The sequence below is a fragment of the Taudactylus pleione genome, unplaced genomic scaffold (genome assembly GCF_031769625.1).
Source record: "Taudactylus pleione unplaced genomic scaffold, aTauple2 ptg000128l, whole genome shotgun sequence".
Classification (NCBI taxonomy): Eukaryota; Metazoa; Chordata; class Amphibia; order Anura; family Myobatrachidae; genus Taudactylus; species Taudactylus pleione.
Genome location: NW_028284530.1, coordinates 3,660,835 through 3,681,693, shown reverse-complemented (window position 1 = coordinate 3,681,693; position 20,859 = coordinate 3,660,835). Strand labels below are relative to the sequence as shown.

Below are 20,859 nucleotides of genomic sequence, written 5' to 3'. Positions count from 1 at the left end.
GTTTTCCCATTAGTGTATGACGACAGCGGGTGTGCGAATGGCATTCCACACCTTTTCCTCACCACACCTTGGTCTCTGGAGCACACAACTTTCACACCTCAGGATTAGTAAAATTCTGAATATGACTGTAAGATGATAATTTGAGCACTTACACAACACTACAATAATATTATAACTGCCATGACTACACATAAATGCCGTCTGCAAAGCCTGTGTGAATGATTGAATCAGAATGTGTCATTCCCATACTAAACCGTTTGGGAAACATTTTTGTCTTAAGAACAGATTGGTGTAGCAGATTGTGACATAAAATCAGAAAACAACTATTGTTATTACAGTTTCCTGTCCAAAATGACTAGCAAAGAATATTGAACAAAAAGTGTTTCTGCTAATCAGGGAGCTGTAGCAGAGTTATATTATCCCACTGAAGGAGAGATTTATCAAACCTTCTAAAGAGTACAAGAAAAGAGGTCACCCACAGCAAACAATCAACTCCTAGCTAGCAATTCATAGAATGTACTAGAAAAATGATATCTAGGAGCTGATTGGTTACTATGGGCAAGTTCTACACTTGTCCGCTTTAGAAGATTTGCTAAATCTTCCCCTTAAGTGTGCTAGCACCAAGCCTGAAAATGGTCTGGTTTGGGCTGTGATTATAGGAAGAAGCTGTAACTCGAGATTCCATTCATGTTTAATAAACTTTATAACAAATAGTTTCGGAGGGATAAAAAGGGGATTATAAAATTGCCTTTTATATTGCATAGAGGTATTGACCAACCCTGTGCAATCCCTGTCTGGGCAGAAGGAGAGAGAGCACCTAGTTCAGTCTGGCTAGTATACCAAGCACGAGAAGCATTTATTAGTATCTGCAGATAGCAGCACACCATGTTGTCATGTGGGCCCATCACAACTACATAGACAAACAACCCGGGATGAGGAAGTAGCTCCACATACATTACACACGTGCCTTAATAATAGACTTATTACATTTTGAACAACTGGAGGACTCATTTCTGTTACATTTCCCAAACAGTAACATTAGATACTAGACTAGTTTACACTACACAGTGGCATTAACCTTCTCAGGATACAACGGGAAAAAAAACAGTGCCCCAGTATTTTGCCATTTTGGGCCATTTGTAAAACTCTGAATATTTAAAAGTATTATTGGAATTTCTACCAAAGTCCCTTAACATTCAGTGGGGGACATTCAAATGTTCTGCCGGCGGCTTTTTTTTTTAAGACGCCCACAGAGCAATTCGATTGTTGCTCTGTCAGGGCGCGATAGCTGCCGGCGCCAGCATTTCTGCACGCACTCAGGAGTGCGTGAACAGAAATGTGTCTGAAACACCCTGGTTAGGGCGTGCTAACCGCAGATAGCGCGCCCTAACCAGAAATTAAGACGGGTTTAGCCGTTTTAGACGGCTAAACCTCGTCTTTTAGGCGGCTAAGAGGGCAATAATTAATCAGCGGCCAGAACAATTGAATATCAAACGGGGCTCTCATTAATTAGCCCAACCAAAAATACATTGGAATCGCCCCCACAGATTGTATTTACACATCAAATAATGGAGACAGGTACAGTAGAAAGACAGGTGCATGCTTCCCAGTAGCTATTGGTTTTCATTTACCAAGTTGGCTGCTACCCCATAAAGGAGTGTGCAGGTCTGTGGCCACCACCCCATCTGTAATATAGGAAGTCTTTGTTTTAATAAATACCACTAAACCAACGTCTGCTGCATGGCTCCTTCCTCTCATTGGCATATTATTGCCAAAGGATACTCCAACAAGGAAGGATGGGAAACTTAACATAAAAGGAAGTTGTAGAAAGAGGCATTTGCAGGTTAAACAAGCGTTACTTCATGTAAGAACCAAACACTGTGAATATGTAGGATGATGGTGATGATGGTGCAACCTATCTTTATTAGATTCCATAGGTAGCAAGTGTGTAGCTTTTACCTCGCCCGTAGGCTCTGGCTTTTTTAGGGTTCAGTTTGGGCTTCAGAGGGGCTCCAGGTTTCAGTTTCGCTTTTGGGAACTGGGACAGGTAGGTCATGACGGAGTGTTCATCTACATCTGGGTGAATGATCTCTTCTGGGGCGATCACCTGAAAACATGGAAATCTATTATTATTATAAAAGTACTTATTCCTTACCCTTATACTGTGGAACTTATTTACTAATGCGGTAAAAAAAAAAAAAAAAAAAGTACACATCTGCAGTTAGCAAGACTCACCAGACATCAGGTCACCCATGGAAGTTTTGTCCGGACGTGCATATAGTACGCTTTGCATGTACAAGGTATGCCTGTAGTGTTTACTATGTAATCCTATATGAAGTGACCAAAGAGCAGTCACCCACCATCTGTATTACAGATCTGTCCCTCATACACTTAGCCTCAATAGTCAACTACTTCACGAGACTGCACGGATTCATTTCAAATGCAACATTTGTATATCTGTGTGCGACCGAGTCTGGATCTGTATAGGAAGCACAGCGGAACTTGGAGTGACACAAAGCTGCGACAGCTGCATTGTAGCACTGCGTATACAGACTCAGACTCATTGCACACAGATATACAAGTGTCACATATCAAAATTAATCAGCGCAGTCTCATAAAGAGGTTTTGTTGCCTCGCGTTTCACCTAAGACAAGAGAAAAAAACACCACGAAAAAGATGCTCGGCACAAGCAGCGTCGCACGGGATCTGGTGCACCGAGATGGGCTGTTCAGCACAACTGTGTATGAGAATATGGACCTGACTCAGACCTGCTCGCAAGCGGCCGCTCGCTCATACGCAGCAGATGTTGTCAGACCACGCATGCGTATGCTTCGTTCTGCGCGTGCGAGAACTACTCGGATCGGAATCCGCTCGTTTGCTCGCCCAGCAAAGACAGCCCAGTGTAATGAGTGACAGGAGAGGCCGTTTGTAGGTGGTAACAGGGGCAGGACACTAATAACGGGGGAATGGAGGTGCGAACGCAGGCATGCCTGAGTGTAGCAACGCCATTTCAGAGGTGTGCATAATTATCAGCCAGCGTCATGGTACACGTCACATGCCTGTCTTTTACTCTGAAGTCCTCGCAGTGCTTGCGGTAAGGTAAGGCAACCACAAGCGCTGCGAGCCCTTCCAATGGTCCTCGATGTACCAACTGTTTAATACACTTCCAGGAGATGACGTGCGCTAGTGGGCGTCTCAACATACGCTAATGGGCGTCTATAGACACAAAGTGATCACTTGCCAACACAAAGTGGGCGTGCTTATGCCTTTCCGAGCGAGCGCCTGCCATGCCGTCACTTTAGCCGAATTTGCATACGCTGTGTGCGAGCGATCACATCTAGCAAGCGGCTCTGAATGAGCTCCAATATCTGTACATCATGTGATCACACTGACTGCTTCTTAAACTCACCAATTAAGATTTGGCCAATTGAGAGCAATATTGACTAAAGTAAATGTTTCTATGGCTTTTCTATCTACAGTATACTAATCAATGAAAGATACTTATCTGTAAGGACCTGTAAACAAGCATTATAAACTATGGCAATTATGACAACGAAGCAGGAAGGTGCCGGGAGGCTGCACTTGAATACTTGGAGGTCACATGTATGACACGGCTGTAAGATAATTACTCAGAATACAGAAGGTTAAATCTCAAGGTTTCATCATCATTATAATGTGCTAGAAACTCTGAATCAAGTGTCACTATCTCTGTAACTTCCTAGCAATGCATGGAAAATGCAAAACAAGTGAACATGAAGTCAATTTTAAAAGTAGAATACGGACCCTCTAGTACCAGAACCCAACAAAACTCTGTCATAACAAGGGGGTCGATATATTACAAATAGTGGATCAGTGAATGTTTACAAATATTATTACCTGCGGGACTCCCAGCCAATCATCTGCTTGTTGCATGGCTTCCCGAGCATTATCAACCGGCTTCTTGGGGTCCCACGTCTCCCAGTCTGGGCACAAACCTGAAAAGAGAGATTACTCTAGTTGGATGTTTTTTTTTTTTGTAAAAATATTTATTGAAACACTATATTACATCGCAAGTACAAAACAGTTACTTGGATGCGGTCTTCATTAAAGCAGTTTCTAAAGCTGGCTATACACTGGAGAGATATTGGGCCGATATGCCATTTTGTAACGACATATCGCCTACATCGCTCAGTGTGTATGCATGTTAGCACGCTCCCATGGTTGCTAAGGGCGGTCGCTTTGCTGTATTATCAAACCTAGCTAGATCGCTAGCGCCCAGTGCATTGTTAATGAATGATATAACGTGATCGTTAAGTCCTTCATTAAAATAGTCTAGTGTGGACGCACAATCACTGTTGATGGGCATTCATTCCGATATTGAAACGAATGTCCTTCGCTCCATTGTGAACCTGCGCTTAGAGTTTTAAGCTAGTTCTTGCACAAACATACAATGGATGCGAATGTGGCCCCCAAAGTTTTTAGCAGGCTGCCCCAAACAAGACAAACTCCATTTAAAATTGATCTAATCACTTCTAGTAATGGACAAAAATCCAGTCAATAGAATCAGCACTATTGACTTACGTGTGTGTTCCACCGCTAACAATACAATTCAGCATGTCAGCCCGGGGCACTGAAAGGCTGCATACAGACATATAGTATCTCCCTACAAGTTATGGTTGTGGTCTTTAAACGCAGTTTAAAACATTAAGAGTTAGAGTGAATCAATTGCATCTGCATGTGTGGACATGATAAATGTAATAAAAGGAAAATAGTCTGTCTCCCATGGAAACTACTGTACACAGAGGACTAGAGAATATCTAACCACTAGATAAATGCTAGGTAGGCAACTACGTTAGAAAAAAGTTCATTCTAAAGCTCTTTTAAATGCATATTACAGGTGTTTCCTGGATAATGCGTTTTTCTGTCATTTGTAACATCATGCCCAAAACATCCTATATTGTATTCAACAGTCATACTGCTTTACCCACACAACCCATTGGAATGTATCCTCATTACATTGGTTAGCAGTGCTTCTAACGTATAGGGTATGGGGAAGCAATTTGCGACCACGTCTGTGTGTGTGAGAATGTATCATCAAACTGCAGCATTTTTTAAGACTTTATTGTTCTAGTTTTTTTTTAAGTTTCCAGACAAATACCCCGTGTGTATGTGTGTATGTGTGTATGTGTGTATGTGTGTATGAGGGAGACTGTGTGCTCGCGCGCAGGGGGGTGCCATTGCTATGGGGCACAGAGGCTCAGGATCCAGGTCATATAGTCTACCAAGTTTCCAAACCGTCTTCTAAACACTTGGGTCTGTCCCATTTCGTGGCCTAAAAAAAAGGGGATTCGTCAGCACTCGTATAGATGGCGTCTCCTCTCCCTCTCAGTAAAGCTCTACACTGGTATGATCCATATCCCACGCCTCCATTTAATCCACTCAGACTAATCAGTGACTCCGGCCTCGTCACAGAATAGGCTTCTCCTTGATTACAGCTTTTGTTAAGTAGGCCACTATGGTGGGGGGTAAAATGACCAACAGGTGTCTCTCTAGAAGCAAGGGGCAGGAGCCCTTCAAAACGTTGGTATGGGGCCCACAAAGTCCTAGCTACGTCCGTGTAACTACCATGAAAATTGTGTGCGTGTGCGCACGTGCATGCGTGTGACTACCTTTAAAACTAGTGTGTTCTTCTGTAGCAGGTGAGAAATATTTTTAAGCCAGCAAGACAGAAATTGCTATACTCAAAGCTCATAAGAAGGATGGTAACCCGACACAGTAATCAAGAGCACTTATAATAAATTACCTGGAGCACAGCTGTCAACCAAGGCACCCAGGGCTTTTCCATCTTGCCAGTTTTGGCTGAAATTGGTAATTGGCAAGTAAGGGATTTTGTTCTGAATCCAGCCCAGAAGCCTCTGTTTTGGGGTCTGATTTTTGGTCTCCTCGTCGCCTTCATTTTCCCAGATGGGCATAGAGATGGAGTAGTGTAGAATGAGGGTCCAGATAAGACCCAGGATCAGCTTCAGGTTTCCATCCACAATAGCTTTGCTGTCTAAAGAAAGAAGAGAAAAGGATATGAGATTTATATCATCCTAGAGATCATGTGTATATAATCTCTAAATACATTATAATAATTTTCCATATATGATATGTGAGCTCCTTGTTTGCTCAGATATCATGTGGGATGCAGCATTAAAAGCAGTTTGCATTTACAATCTAGAATAAAATGACCAATTATATATTGCCAAAATCTATTTCAACAGTGTTTTGAACATAGTCCTATTGATGGGAATATCACTTCCCTATAGTTCAGATATGATTAGTTACATTCTGGAGATTGTAGAAACATGGGTTGCCAATAGCAGTTCAGGCACTATATGCTGCACGGTTGTCTTACCATTACGTGTGCTTTAACGCACACCAGCATCCAACAAAGCCATTCTGTACATTGGACAAAAGTTGCAGCCTATTAACTGCATGGCAACCAGTGACATCACCAGCATCTCAGTGATGTCATGGGTTCCTAGTGAACGATAGGCTGTACTCTAATTTTTATTTGTTTATTACAAAAAAATAGCTGTGGCGCACTGTAAAAGGGCCATTAATCCTAAAATATAAGAGGTCTTCTTTTAAAGCTACCAAAGAATATTCACAATACCGTCCTCTACAGTAAGTGACAAAACTATACTGCGTTTGCTATAGAGCCAAGTGCAAGTTATTGTTAGGTAATCAAACTTTTTCTGCAAAATGTGGCCAACAGTGACTGGTTTCATTTTTCCTGCAATGGGATTGCTGACAAGACGACTGCTCTGCATAGGAATAAAAATTCCTCCCCACACATGCACGCACATATACACTCACTGTATACTATGGCATCCACAAGTATCTATATTCGTGAATGTCCTTAGTAGTTCTTATTCAGTTGCAGTCTACTAGTGCGATATAACCTCCTGCATATAACAGCTTTATTATTACACCTACAGAACAACATAGTTCGCAGTAGTAGATGCCAATACGTGCAATAGAATTCTAGTTTTAAAACAGAACACAAGGTAATTGCAGTATACAGAATTGAAGTAAAATTATGTAATCAGTATTAGAAATCTAAACATTACCATGCTAACAATACGTTGAGAAACAATGGACTGTTCTGGGAAATGAAGGAGTTTTCTACATTCTACACAAATAAATGTAAGTTTACAAGTATTTTGAATAGGTGATATAGATCATGACCATAAGAAAAAACAATGGGTTCTCAAAGCAAGCATATACCCTAGTTAACCAGTCTGTGTCAGTAACACACAGCACGCAATTACACGAAACAGCCAGTTTCAGTAACACACAGCACGCAATTACACTAAGCAGCCAGTGTCAGTAACACACAGCATGCAATTACACTAAGCAGCCAGTGTCAGTAACACACAGCATGCAATTACACTAAGCAGCCAGTGTCAGTAACACACAGCACGCAATTACACTAAGCAGTCAGTTTCAGTAACACACAGCACGCAATTACACTAAGCAGCCAGTGTCAGTAACACACAGCACGCAATTACACTAAACAGCCAGTTTCAGTAACACACAGCACGCAATTACACTAAGCAGCCAGTGTCAGTAACACAGCATGCAATTACACTAAGCAGCCAGTGTCAGTAACGCACAGCACACAATTACACTAAGCAGCCAGTGTCAGTAACACACAGCATGCAATTACACTAAGCAGCCAGTTTCAGTAACACACAGCATGCAATTACACTAAGCAGCCAGTGTCAGTAACACACAGCATGCAATTACACTAAGCAGCCAGTGTCAGTAACACACAGCACGCAATTACACTAAGCAGCCAGTGTCAGTAACACACAGCACGCAATTACACCAAGCAGCCAGTGTCAGTAACACACAGCACGCAATTACACTAAGCAACCAGTGTCAGTAACGCACAGCACGCAATTACACTAAGCAGCCAGTGTCAGTAACGCACCGCACTCAATTACACTAAGCAGCCAGTGTCAGTAACGCACAGCACGCAATTACACTAAGCAGCCAGTGTCAGTAACGCACAGCATGCAATTACACTAAGCAGCCAGTGTCAGTAACACACAGCATGCAATTACACTAAGCAGCCAGTGTCAGTAACACACAGCATGCAATTACACTAAACAGCCAGTGTCAGTAACGCACAGCACGCAATTACACAAAGCAGCCAGTGTCAGTAACGCACAGCACGCAATTATACTAAGCAGCCAGTGTCAGTAACGCACAGCATGCAATTACACTAAGCAGCCAGTGTCAGTAACACACCGCACGCAATTACACTAAGCAGTCTGTGTCACTAACACACCGCACGCAATTAGACTAAGCAGCCAGTGTCAGTAACGCACAGCATGCAATTACACTAAGCAGCCAGTGTCAGTAACACACCGCACGCAATTACACTAAGCAGCCAGTGTCAGTAACACAGCATGCAATTACACTAAGCAGCCAGTGTCAGTAACACACAGCATGCAATTACACTAAGCAGTCTGTGTCAGTAACACACAGCATGCAATTACACTAAGCAACCAGTGTTAATAACACACCGCACGCAATTACACTAAGCAGTCTGTGTCACTAACACACCGCACGCAATTAGACTAAGCAGCCAGTGTCAGTAACGCACAGCATGCAATTACACTAAGCAGCCAGTGTCAGTAACACACCGCATGCAATTACACTAAGCAGCCAGTGTCAGTAACACACAGCATGCAATTACACTAAGCAGCCAGTGTCAGTAACACACAGCATGCAATTACACTAAGCAACCAGTGTCAATAACACACAGCACGCTGGAACCATGTGTCAAGCAAAACTATTTCAACCCGTGAAATTGATTTGACATGAGACATAAAAATAAGATTACAGTTAATCCTTACTGAGAGCTGATGCTATGGATTTGAAACGGAGCTACAAACACAATGTAAAAACAAGGTTACATTACAATACTACCTGACAAATGAACAAAATTAAAATTATATTATTTCTAATACATAATACAACACAAAACAAAATACATATACCGCTACACCCGAAGTGTCTAGCACTGAAAATCATTTTATTTGATCAGTGGGTTTTTTGGATTGGAAAAGGTTACTCCCCACTTATTCCAAGCAGGAGGATTTTATAAGACCTAAGGGAATGTCGCCATAGATTATTGTTTTAGCATCTTATAGACATTATTATTTTGTACTAGTGATCATTCCACAGCGCTAGTATTGTCCATAGTGGGGCACAGTAGGCAAGTAGGAGATGACCAATAGTGTGACCTCCAGGACCGGATTATGGGCCTGGGGCTTAAAATGATTAAGGACATATTGTGAGAAGCAAAGGAGGTGTGACCAGTCCTTTGTGGCTGTGGTCAGTATCATGTGGGCGTGTACGCTATCAGTCCCAATGTCTCCTAAATATATAAAAAGAAAAATTGCATAATATTGGGTGGAAAATAGAAGTACAATTATAATAACTATGATTTATGGCCGACCGTGTGGTCAGCTGGGTAGCTGGTCGTAGTCATATTGTAATGAGAATTGCCATATTTTTATGTGGTGGCCTGGGACTGCAGTCTCATTTACCCCACTGCTAATATGACACTGGTGACCTCACCATACTGAGCATTTATTATAGGCCCTGGCTAATTCGTTTTAAGATTTTCTTTCTTTCCTTTTTAACAAAATAGCATATTTCTGATGTTTTACAATATCTTTGGAACTGGGGTGACTAGCAATGTGCACCACCACCAGGATTTAGGCAAAGTGACAATATATGACAAGCAAAGTGGGGAGTAGATCTGTAACATCTGGTAAGTACAAAGCCTCCTGCCCAACCGAAAAGGTCCTCCCTCAGTGGGGTAACTGTCACTATTAACTATAAAAATAATAAAATAAGCATATTACTCCATGAACAGCCAAAAGGATTCTACAAGATCATGTTTACGACTAAAGCAGATCTATAATTTGGTCGTGCAGTAGAAATACTCCAATATAATGAGGCTAATTTATACAAGTTTATCCAAACGAAAAAAAAAGTTCAGTTCTATTTCTGTCAACTTTAATAATAAATATAAAAGTTCTGTAATCAACTGCAGCATATTCTCCTACGCTAGTAGTAGGTGCCAAGTCACAGACAGAACTTGCTGCCAAGCCCCAACCTCCTCCTGTATATTACAAATGAATGGCAGGGGCACTGAAAATGCCAAGAAGAAAATCAACGGACTCTGAAGAGAGCCAGAGAATGAATGGATCATTAAGAATCCACTGAAAAACAAAAACCCATAATATATAGTCTGAAGTTTGCGATTTATCCCCATCCCAACAGTTCAGGTTTTCAGGATCTCTTCACTGAATAGATGCATAAACATTATGATGAGTTAGGTGAGATAGGGGGGAAAGAAGCCTAAGCAGTCATTATTCCCCAGCAGGGGTGTATCTACCCATTGGCCAGGATGGCACTCGCCAGGGGCGCCGACCAAAGGGAGGGCGCCGCCCGGCAGTGCCACCAGTAGCCAAGGGGTGGACAAGTCCCCCAGGCCCCACAATTGTAGGGCAGACCGCAGTGAGAGCGGTCTGCCCTGCACAGTTTACAAATAGACAGCCACCAGCGGCGGCTGTGTGTTTGTAATAGCAGCCAGCCAATGAGAGTCAGACAGACTCTCATTAGCTGCTGCGTCGTCCGCGGAGGGAGCCGGCTGGAGCTCACTCATGAGCTCCGTGTTCCGGCTCCCCACGCAGCATGTGATGGGAGAGATGTCATACGTCATGATGTCTCTCCCATGCAGGAGAAGAGCGGGCCGGGACTCGGACAGCGGCGGTCGCGTCAGGAGCGGGGACCAGGTAAGTTGAATTTTTTCTGTTCTTTGTGTGTGTAATCCTGGCACGGGGGTGGGGTGCCCGCTACTTTATTGGGGTGGCCACTACTGGGGGCAATTTATTGGGGTGGCCACTACTGGGGGCAATTTAGGGGGAGTGGCCGCTACTGGGGGCACTGTATAGGGGACTACTACTGGGGGCACTGTATAGGGGGGCTACTACCGGGGGCACTGTATAGGGGGGGACTACTACTGGGGGCACTGTATAGGGGGGCTACTACTGGAGGCACTGTATAGGGGGGACTACTACTGGGGGCAATGCAGCATAGGGGGGATTACTACTGGGGGCACTGTATAGGGGGGCTACTACTGGGGGCAATGCATCATAGGGGGGATTACTACAAGGGGGATTACTACTGGGGGCACTGTATAAGGAGGGCGCCAGTACATTACATTGCCAGGGGCGCTTGGATCCCTAAAAATACCCCTGCTCCCCAGGGTTTGAGAACACCTAGTAAACTACAATTGTAACATTTGACAAATAATTTGTCATGTACCGATGTCTCATATCTAGAGATATATATATAGATTTGTATCCTTCCTTTCCTCATCTTTCTGACCCATTGCCTTCCTGAAAGCCCTGAATCTGCCCCGACTAGTTCAGTGAAAGACAACCACACCCTCTGGGATTAGATCTGCTCACTTTCTACTTTCTGAAAACACTCTCCTTATTACACCCTAAGAATAATTCTAGATCACACAGAACAATTCTGGTCATTTTGCTATACATCGGTTATTTATTTATTTATTTATTTTTTTTTTTTAAGAAAAAGGAGATTTAGAGAGCATATGGGGGTAAAGGGTGAAACTTCCTTCCTCAAATAACAAGAATTTCCCCCAGCCGCCAAAGCTTCAAGTATTCCTTGAAAACTCAACTCTTTAAGCATGCTCATCAAACTCCCTAATCATCTTCTCACGTTCCCTAAAATATTCTACCAAGTTACCACCTCTCTACATGGTTCACGAAAATATACATTTATTATCCAGTTATACTTAAATTAAGCTGGGTACACCCCTATACAATCACACATTTGATGCGGCGGTTCGATCGACAATGCTCCCGTTCGGAAGTGCCGATCACAGTCTCGATACGCGCGTATACACATATGCAATCCAATGTGCGACCTTCAATCCTGCACTGCCGAAATATAGTAAGGAAATTATTGTACCAGCGTATTTTCCCGAATTCAGGCTGCACGTCCAGAGAGACAGCCCCATCTATGGTGTACAATCACAAGAACGATCGAAGGTGCATACACACGCACCACTTTCATTATGACCAGGCCCTGTCAAATCGGATGAAAATTAAACTGCACAGAAGATGCGATCCTCCAATTCAACCAGTTTTCATCCGACAAAACAGGATTGAACGTGCATACACACCCCTTTCGATATCAAACGAGTGTCTCGAAATCAAAAGAACGGGCCGACGATTGAATACGTGTGTACCCAACTTAGCCCTCTGACATCAAAACCAACATTGCTGTGCAGCTGGATCATATAACCTCACTGAACACTTTCTACCACTAAAATCTGTCTGTACAATTATATAATATGTGGTACTCATGTATAAAGGACTACGATTTTCCATTAAATTTACAAGCAGGTCCCTCTTAATTTATCTGTTTGTTAATACAAAGGCTTGTTTATTACTAGCGCTATATATAAATGAGTGGAAGATGTGTGATTTGGTCTCCTAGGCAGGACTGATGGAATTTACACATAAAATTAGTTTCAACAGTATTTACCTGCACCAAACAAGTTGTGTATCAATACAGTTTTACACAGCTGTGCAATTTCAACGTCAGTATCTATAGAAGTATCATTCCAAGGTGTAGTTACAGCAATTCAATGTGTGGCCATTTAATGTAAAGCTTAATCCTTCATCACTGTACAATACACTATAAATACCACACATACAAACCACATTCTTATGTCATTGATTATAAAGAGAAAAAGAAAAAGAAAAGCTTTTGCATCATAAGGAACTAGTATTTAGACCAGTCACACGCAGGCTGTTGGCTGTTGTGACGAGCGTTGCAGGTTTTTGTTTACCCCCCCCAAAAAAAAATCCTTTTCATCCTCCTAAGGCTCTCTCTTCTCTGGGAAATTATGTACGAAGCCTTGGAGAGAGACAAAGCACCAAGCTCCTAACTGTCATTATTCAAACACAGCCTGTAAAGTGACTGTTAAGAACTGATTGGTTGGTACTTTATCTCTCTCCAAGGATTAGTACATCTTCCCTCTGTCTTATTAGGGTTAGTTTTAGGGGTCCCTGGAGGAGATTAGGGTTAGGCACACCCCTGGCGACGGTTAGGGTTAGGTTTAGGCACCCCTGGGGGGAGGTTAGGGTAAGGCACTGCCGGGGAGAGGGTTAGGGTTAGAAGGTGGAGAGGTGTAGGGTTAGCATACTTACCACCCCTGTCCATCCTTCGGGCTTCCGGCATCGGGATATGAACTTGCGGCTATTCAGCCACCGGGACTTCATACCCATTACCTCCAAAAGTAACCTAAAATACCTTAAGCTTTTATATGGTCATAGAACTCTCCAGTGACTTTAAAGGCCCCCATACACCTACGCGATTTGTAGACGATCACACGATTTTCGACTCAACGTACGTTGTCTTGTTGAAATCGTGCATTTTTAAATCGATGCGCGCTCCCCTGGGTCCTTCAATCGTATCTTATGATCATATGTGCAGCACATATGTTCCATCGTATCGTGTTCAGAACGTGGCATTTTTTTTTCATGCGATCCATCGTGTGGCAATACAGTCATTTCAATGACTGTTTGTCCCTATTCCCATATGACTGATCCTGTGCTAAGAAAAAAAAGTAATGGTGACGACGGGACTGCAGGGTAATCCGATGTGAATCGGATCGGATGCTGATCGCGTAAATGTATGGGCCACTTTAACGTCCTTATAATTTATCCCATATATTTGCACCTGTTGATACAGAATGCAGTTGTATTATGTAAACAATGTTCTTTAATGGTTTCTGCACAAAAGTGGTTTGGTTGGTCTCTGTCTAAATATTAGCAACATAAAGACAGAATAAATAAATAACAGAAAAGTAACATTACACAGATGTTAACATAAAGGAAGAATGGTTTGGAACAACTTCCTTTATCCATAGAATCAAAACAGAATTCAAAGCTGCTCTGTACTTTGAGATTTACATGCCACATTTTGAAGAACATCTTTTGGGGCCATTTGTTTCTTGATAATAAAGTTCTAGAGGCCCATTTTGGACTTAGAAATTACATTTAAAGAAAAGAAAATGTACACGTTGTGGTTACTTTGAGTATTTGACCAAAAAGACCTGAATGTACTTTAGTTCAAAAGGAGAAAGTATTTTTATTACAATGATTATTGCAAAAAAATTAACTTGCCTTTGAAACTGGTAACAGTTTAGCAAACCCTAGATTATGAGAACAATAGATTAGAATAATGTCGTCTCCTTTATGACAATTACTTGACACTACAATACATCTCCACCATTATTTTTAGAAAATAAATTAATTACACTACTGTATATCATATAATTAACAAATAAGTGTAACGTTGTTACCTAAATATTAAATAAGATTTGTTTAATCCTAAAAAACAGAATTACACCATATCACAACCTGCATAATTGATAGGTGACAAAACTAAACAAATTGCAGAAAAAAATCCCAGCAAACTCATTTACCTTCTATGGGGCAAATTCAATTAGTCCCGATAATTTTCGGGGACAAAAAACTGGACTTTTCCCTGTGTTTTTGCTTTGGGCAATTCAATTAGAGCTCATTTTTCAATTATCCATTTTTGGGCAAATACACATAGAATCCATGAGAAGTTCACTGACCTATGTGTTTTTGCTGCAGTCTTCCCGATAACAGGCTACTTATCAAGGGTTTTTTTGGAACCTGCTGAGGTTCCGAAAAAAATTCCCAATAAGTGCTGCAGGCAGCCACACTTTAATAGCCTCAAGGGATCAAATAGCTCGTGTTAATTTACCATGGCTAATTGAATTCCCCAATATATTAAGATGCTTTTGTGCATCTAGGGGGAGATGTATCAAACCTTGGAGAGAGATAAAGCGGAGAGAGATAAAGTACCAACCAATCAGCTCCTGTCTTTCAAACACAGACTGTAAAATGGCAATTAGAAGCTAAATGGTTGGTACTTTTTCTCTCTACACCAGGGGTGAGGAGCCTTTTTTCTGCCGAGGGCCATTTTGATATATATAACATTACTTATGAGCCCAGTGCAGGCCACGCCCCTTCATGTGATGTTGCACGGGGGCGGGGTCACAATCGCTGGTGATTACAGCAATGCCTGATGCATCCTGAGGATGCACAGGGGAGCGATGTGACTGTCTGAAGCGTCCTAAGGACGCTCCAGGCGGCACTGCTGTATAGCTTCTGGCTGCAGGGTGCCATTCTAGGCACCCTGCTAGCAAGATGAGGCTAGCAGTAAAAAGCTCCGAGGGCCAGGCCAAATGATTCCGAGGGCCTTATACGGCCCCCGGGCCTAAGGTTCCCCATCCCTGCTTTACACTAGATCACTCTCCAAGGTGTGATACATGCCCCCCCTCCCAACGCCACCACCCCGATTCCCAGGTTGGCCTGCATGCACGGGCGATGGTCGTTAACGACCATCCATACCTGCACATCAATGGTCGTTTTTTTATCGTTGGAAAGGGCTAAATCGTTATCGCTTATATCGTCCTGGTAATCTGACCGTGAGTATGCACCATAACTCTATGGGCAGCATGGAAAATTGATATTATCCCCATACCTAAGATGCTGGACTAATTTGGGAGTTTAAGGTAACAGGTAATTAGGGTTTGAAGAATATGTTTAAAATGACAAACCTAGATCACTTTTGGAACACAATGGGACCTGTAAGAACAGTCAGAAAATAAATGCACACACAAGCCGACAACAGACACAAAGGATTAGGATCCAATAATCATTATTGAGCATCATACTCATTTAGGAGCCACGCGTTTCAGCACTGGGCCAAATGGTCTATAAAAACAAAATTTATGTCCTGAACAACATCAAACAGAACAGGATCATGTGATTACATTTGTTTACTTTAGCACAACTTGATACTGGGTTTAGCAGACAGAAAGTGTTCAGGTTGACAAGATTTGTACATAAACAACTCAGCCCTCTCTATTCACAGCCATTTCTATCACCCCTTAACACTAGGATGCACAGTAGAGTCTTTGTATCGTTCAGAACTGGGCGGAGGGTTGTTACCAGCCTGTGTTACTGGCACACACAATGGTTACTGCATGTGTGTGGTCTGCACAGACTCACTCCACTGATCCCCTGGCTCAACTTATTATGTGTTTTACTGTTGGTTGTTTGTCGTATTAAAAAAAAAAGGTGAACGTCACGGACTACAAATATTATGCTATCCAATAAAAACCACATGTTAATGTCATTTTAATGAAAAGCATAACCTCGTGTCTACATCCAGCACGTGTTCTTATAAGCGAGAAATGTCTTTTTGCACTGCTGATTATACTAAATAATTTTGGAAGTAATGATGCATAAAAGAACCTCATTATAACCTGCATGCAGCAAATTATATTCACATTATGGGCCTGATTCAGCAAGGATCGAGAGTACCGATACGCGCGCAATCGGCCAATTGTTGCGTACTGTGCATGCATCGCAGTGCGCGAACCGGCCATTGAGACAGGAAGCACAGTTCGTGGGTGGTGACGGGGGGGGGGGGTTTGCCAGGGAAACGCAGCCGTGACAGTGCATTTGAATGCCGTTGCAGGGGCGTGCATAAATTAGCCACTGCAATGCAGTCTTGCTAAACATTACGGATGTGTGCAAGGTAAGGTGGGCATCCTTACGATGTGCTGCAGCGGCATAGCGATCGCAATGGATTAGCATACTATCGCAGTTGAACTGCGTGCGTAATCACTATTGCATTCGCAGTTGCGATTGGTAGTGAATCAGGCCCAATATCCATACCTGTTCATGATAAATAGTTAAGGCAGTCAGTTTGTAAAACCATCCAAAAACCTCACAGTATCTACTAGTGGCATCACTGAGACATGAGGCACTTGGTTCCTAGTAAATTGATAATCTCTATTCTTATAATTGTTTTAGCCAACACAGTGGCTAATTCCAATGTAAACGGGCCAAGTGTGCAGTTTACTACTAGCTATTTAGAGTACAACAAATCCAATCCAAACATTGCGGGATATTCAATTAGCAGTGGCATCAAGTTACCAACATTCCGACCATTTGTCCAGCATCTCGTGACCATAAACATTGTAGATTACTCCTAGCAGCCCTTACAGAAAAAGCAGTGATACTGGGCTACCATATTAACAGGGAGACAGTCTAAAGAGAACAAGTGGAGCTGTTACCAACAGGAACCAAACGGAATCTAGCTATCATTTTCTATAACATAATTGACAGATGACAGCTTGAATCTGATTAGTTGCTTTAGTAAACTTCTCCTTAGAAGATTGGAGAAATCTGCCACTAAGTGGTGTTGTGTGAGCTAATGAGTGGCCCAGTGCCCACTCTGGCCACACAGTTTAGGCTGTACTTGACAATTCTGGCCACGCTCTGTGTGGGATGGATACTTGCGTCTTAACTCCTCCATACTTCCTGATCTTTGGTGGCCTCACACACAGACAAATACTGTAACTGACTGGTAGGATTTTTCATTCGGAATTACTATACCCAACCTCAATTTTGTATGTTAAGGATGGTCATCCTGGGGGTTAAATACACTAGTTTTCACCAGTTTTAGCGCTAGTGTTGTCAAACATCCAATAATGCAATATCGATTAAAAATATATATATATATATATATATAAAAAAAAAAACTGTCCAACAAAAGCAGCATATACTGTATGTGTATTAAGTGTAAAGGAAGTGTTGATGCAGGCAGATGTTGTCAGAGACACTGAGCTAAGACATGTAATACTAAAATAGCACTTTCTAAACCATATTCTTAACAATAAAGTAAAAGGAGTAGAAGAGCGTTTAGAACAACAGATGAGAGAAGATTAGGGTGTGTGATGGGGTCCCATGTGTATCATATCCTAATATCTAGGGGAACAGTTGGGTCTCATTATGTACAGGACTAGCTAACCCAAATAATGATCACTTTATTTAAAGTCACTGCAGACATGCTGGCTATAATTTAGACACAACTAAGGTCATCAAACATTTTTACACATGACCCTGATCATGCTGGGATGTTATTTAACTAATTTACTAGTAAAAAGGGCTTGGCATAAACCACCCCACCCCATTCTTTCCACCACTCTACCCTGCAGCTCGCTACCAACCACCTACCCACCCTGCTCCACTCTGCCCCAAGCCCCTGCCCCCTCTTTCTTTTCATTAGACTTTGCCCAATGTAGATTTGACATCTATGTATACTGTAGGGTCTCGGTGATAAAAACATTATTTTTAAAAGAAACAAAGAGGAGATTGTTGGCTCATGTTTGGCGGGAGCTTTAGTGACCAAGACAGCGCAACTTTTTCTGTTTCAGACTAGGGGACACAGTTGGTCCAAGCACAGTCTCAATATCATAATATTTGTGAATTTGAAGCAAAAGAGCAATCGGCTGAATGTAGATTTCCTCAAATATGGCCCAAGGACAACCCTACAGTGCAGGTTATCAAAGTCGGGTGGCACAGGTGACTCATAACACCAGCAATGCACTTTTGTCACTTCAGAGGTGCAAAGAGCATAGACAATGGACTACAACAAAAGTAGTCAAGGTTAACTGGTCAGAATAATCATTCACCATATTCTTGACAAACAAACAAGAGGCATATGTGGAGCAAAGGAAATAATTCTACGGCCCAGAGTGCTTGCTTCCAACTGTGAAGGGGTCTTAATGTTATCAGGAGCATTTCCCTGATTGGGTGTAGTCATTGCCTTGGACTGCAGGACAAACCCTAATGGTTACCCACCGATATGCAGAATCACATTCACCATATGTTGTAGCAATTTCTGTCCTGGTGGCAGGGTTGCTTATCGGATGACAATGTCCTCATCCAAATGGCATCTGTGATTACCCAACGTTTTGATGAGCATGACCATTACGGTATTGATATTTTGTGCCCTTCTAAAATCAGCAGATCTGAACCCAATACAGAACTTACGGGATATTCTTGACCATCACCTGGGAGGACTCTTTCTTCTAGCCTGAAAACCGTCAAGCATTTACATCAAACATACTCTTAAACCACATAACCTTTAGAAAATATTCTAACCAATTACTTCCCCACTACATAGTTAACACAATACTACACTCATACAACCCTTTGACCCCAGGCCAAAATTGCTGTGTGACTGGATCGTAAAGCCCACCAAGCACTTTTACCCTTGCAATATGGCTGGACCAATATGCAATTTGTGGTACTTATCCTTATGTATCAAACTCCTACAGACTCTTTGCCTGTCTATTATTACCCAGTCTAGTTTTATTACTATTTGTTCAGTTGTCAGTGTCAGTTTGGTGACTTTCTTATGGTAAAATAGCTCTCCATTCCGTTAGAGCAACTCTATACATTGAGAGACTCACTGCCATGCTCTATACATTATGCAGGACCGTAACTAGGGAGGTGCGACATGTACCACGGCACAGGGCACCGCAGGGCAGGGGGCGCTGTTTGGGTCTGTCAATTTTCTGTTTATAATCATTCCTCACTTGTAGCTTCCTCTTCTTTTATCCCCGGCATCTCCTGGCTGCTTCCCCAAGCACCTTCAGCCACATCCCCTTTTATTTAACACACCCATTTCAAAATGCTGTCATACCCAGGACTCAAAAATATTGCCTCTCACATGGGAGTCAGACACCTACACATGGAGCTATCTGCCTCACAATTTCTGATGGCAGCCCTGAACACAGATTCCCGACCCATGTGTTATAAGCACACCTAAAGTACCTTTGCTGGTGAGTTCAGCTGCAGGCGCAGGGTTCATATATGGATCTCCCTGCCATGGGCGCCGAGAGGGGGGGAGCGGGTATTACCCGGGTTTGCTGGAGGGGACCGGGTCTGACGTCACTCCCCCTCCTTCTTACCTTTCAGCAGCCCAGCACACGCTGTTGTATGCTGGGCTGCAATGAGAGACTGTATCCTCTGCCTGAGGGGGAAGCAATCACATTAAATCGCACCCCCCCTTCCCTGGATTTGTGCCAGGCTGGGGAGCTCACAGGGTCCCCCTCCCCAGCGGAGCTCAAGAAAAAAAAATGTTTTCCCCCTAAGGGGGCGTGCCCATACCTCACACGATTAGGCCATGCCCCCTTCACCCGGGCCACCTCTCTACCGCCATGCTCCCTGCTGCATATACTCTACAAGTAGCACTCTTTCTATACCTTCAGTTGGTGTTCTACACTGCAGGCTGCAGGCTTGTGTCCAGCTGTTCTGATGGACAAATCTTTCACCAGCGCTCTTCTACATCTATAGCTGGTGAGTTATACTGCATAATTATTTTGTATCATCAATGCAGCCATTGGATTCACAATGTCTCACATTTGGCAGCGACACCTGGATCAGTGTCGGAACTAGCGGCGGTGCAGCCGGTGCCTTGCACCGGGGCCCACTGTGATGCAGGGGCCCATAGCCGCCTGCATCCAACAGCACCCCTGCACCCGCCGTCACTGTCCCCCGGGCCCCACAGTATTTAAGTGTAGTGCTGACTGCAGTGAGAGAGCGGTCTGCACTACACAGTAACAAACACCGCCGCCGCCAACGTCGGCGGTGTGTTTGTTATAGCAGCCAATGAGAGTCAGACAGACTCACATTGGCTGATGCGTCCATGGAGTGAGCCGGGCTGGAGCTCACTCATGAGCTCTGCCTTCCGGTTCCCGCAGTGGGTGATGGGAGAGATGTCATGACGTCTCTCCCATCATGCAGAGCGGGAGGACAGAGAGCTGACGGTGGCGGGCATCGGAGCGGGGATTCAGGTGTTGTGTGTGTGATATAT

The 20,859-nt window shown here is 43.1% G+C and overlaps 1 protein-coding gene across 2 annotated transcripts in view; it reads right to left on the bottom strand.

Moving 5' to 3' along the window:
* Nucleotides 1–20,859, bottom strand: part of FLNB (filamin B) — a 240,370-nt gene that overhangs the window by 135,321 nt on the left and 84,190 nt on the right. For both annotated transcript variants that reach the window (XM_088472690.1, XM_088472691.1), the window contains exons 2-4: nt 5,783–6,031; nt 3,877–3,974; nt 1,960–2,107 (exon numbers count right to left, since the gene is read on the bottom strand). In XM_088472690.1, coding sequence (XP_088328816.1) covers nt 1,960–2,107; nt 3,877–3,974; nt 5,783–6,031 — 495 coding nt within the window. The remainder of the gene's footprint in view (nt 1–1,959; nt 2,108–3,876; nt 3,975–5,782; nt 6,032–20,859) is intronic.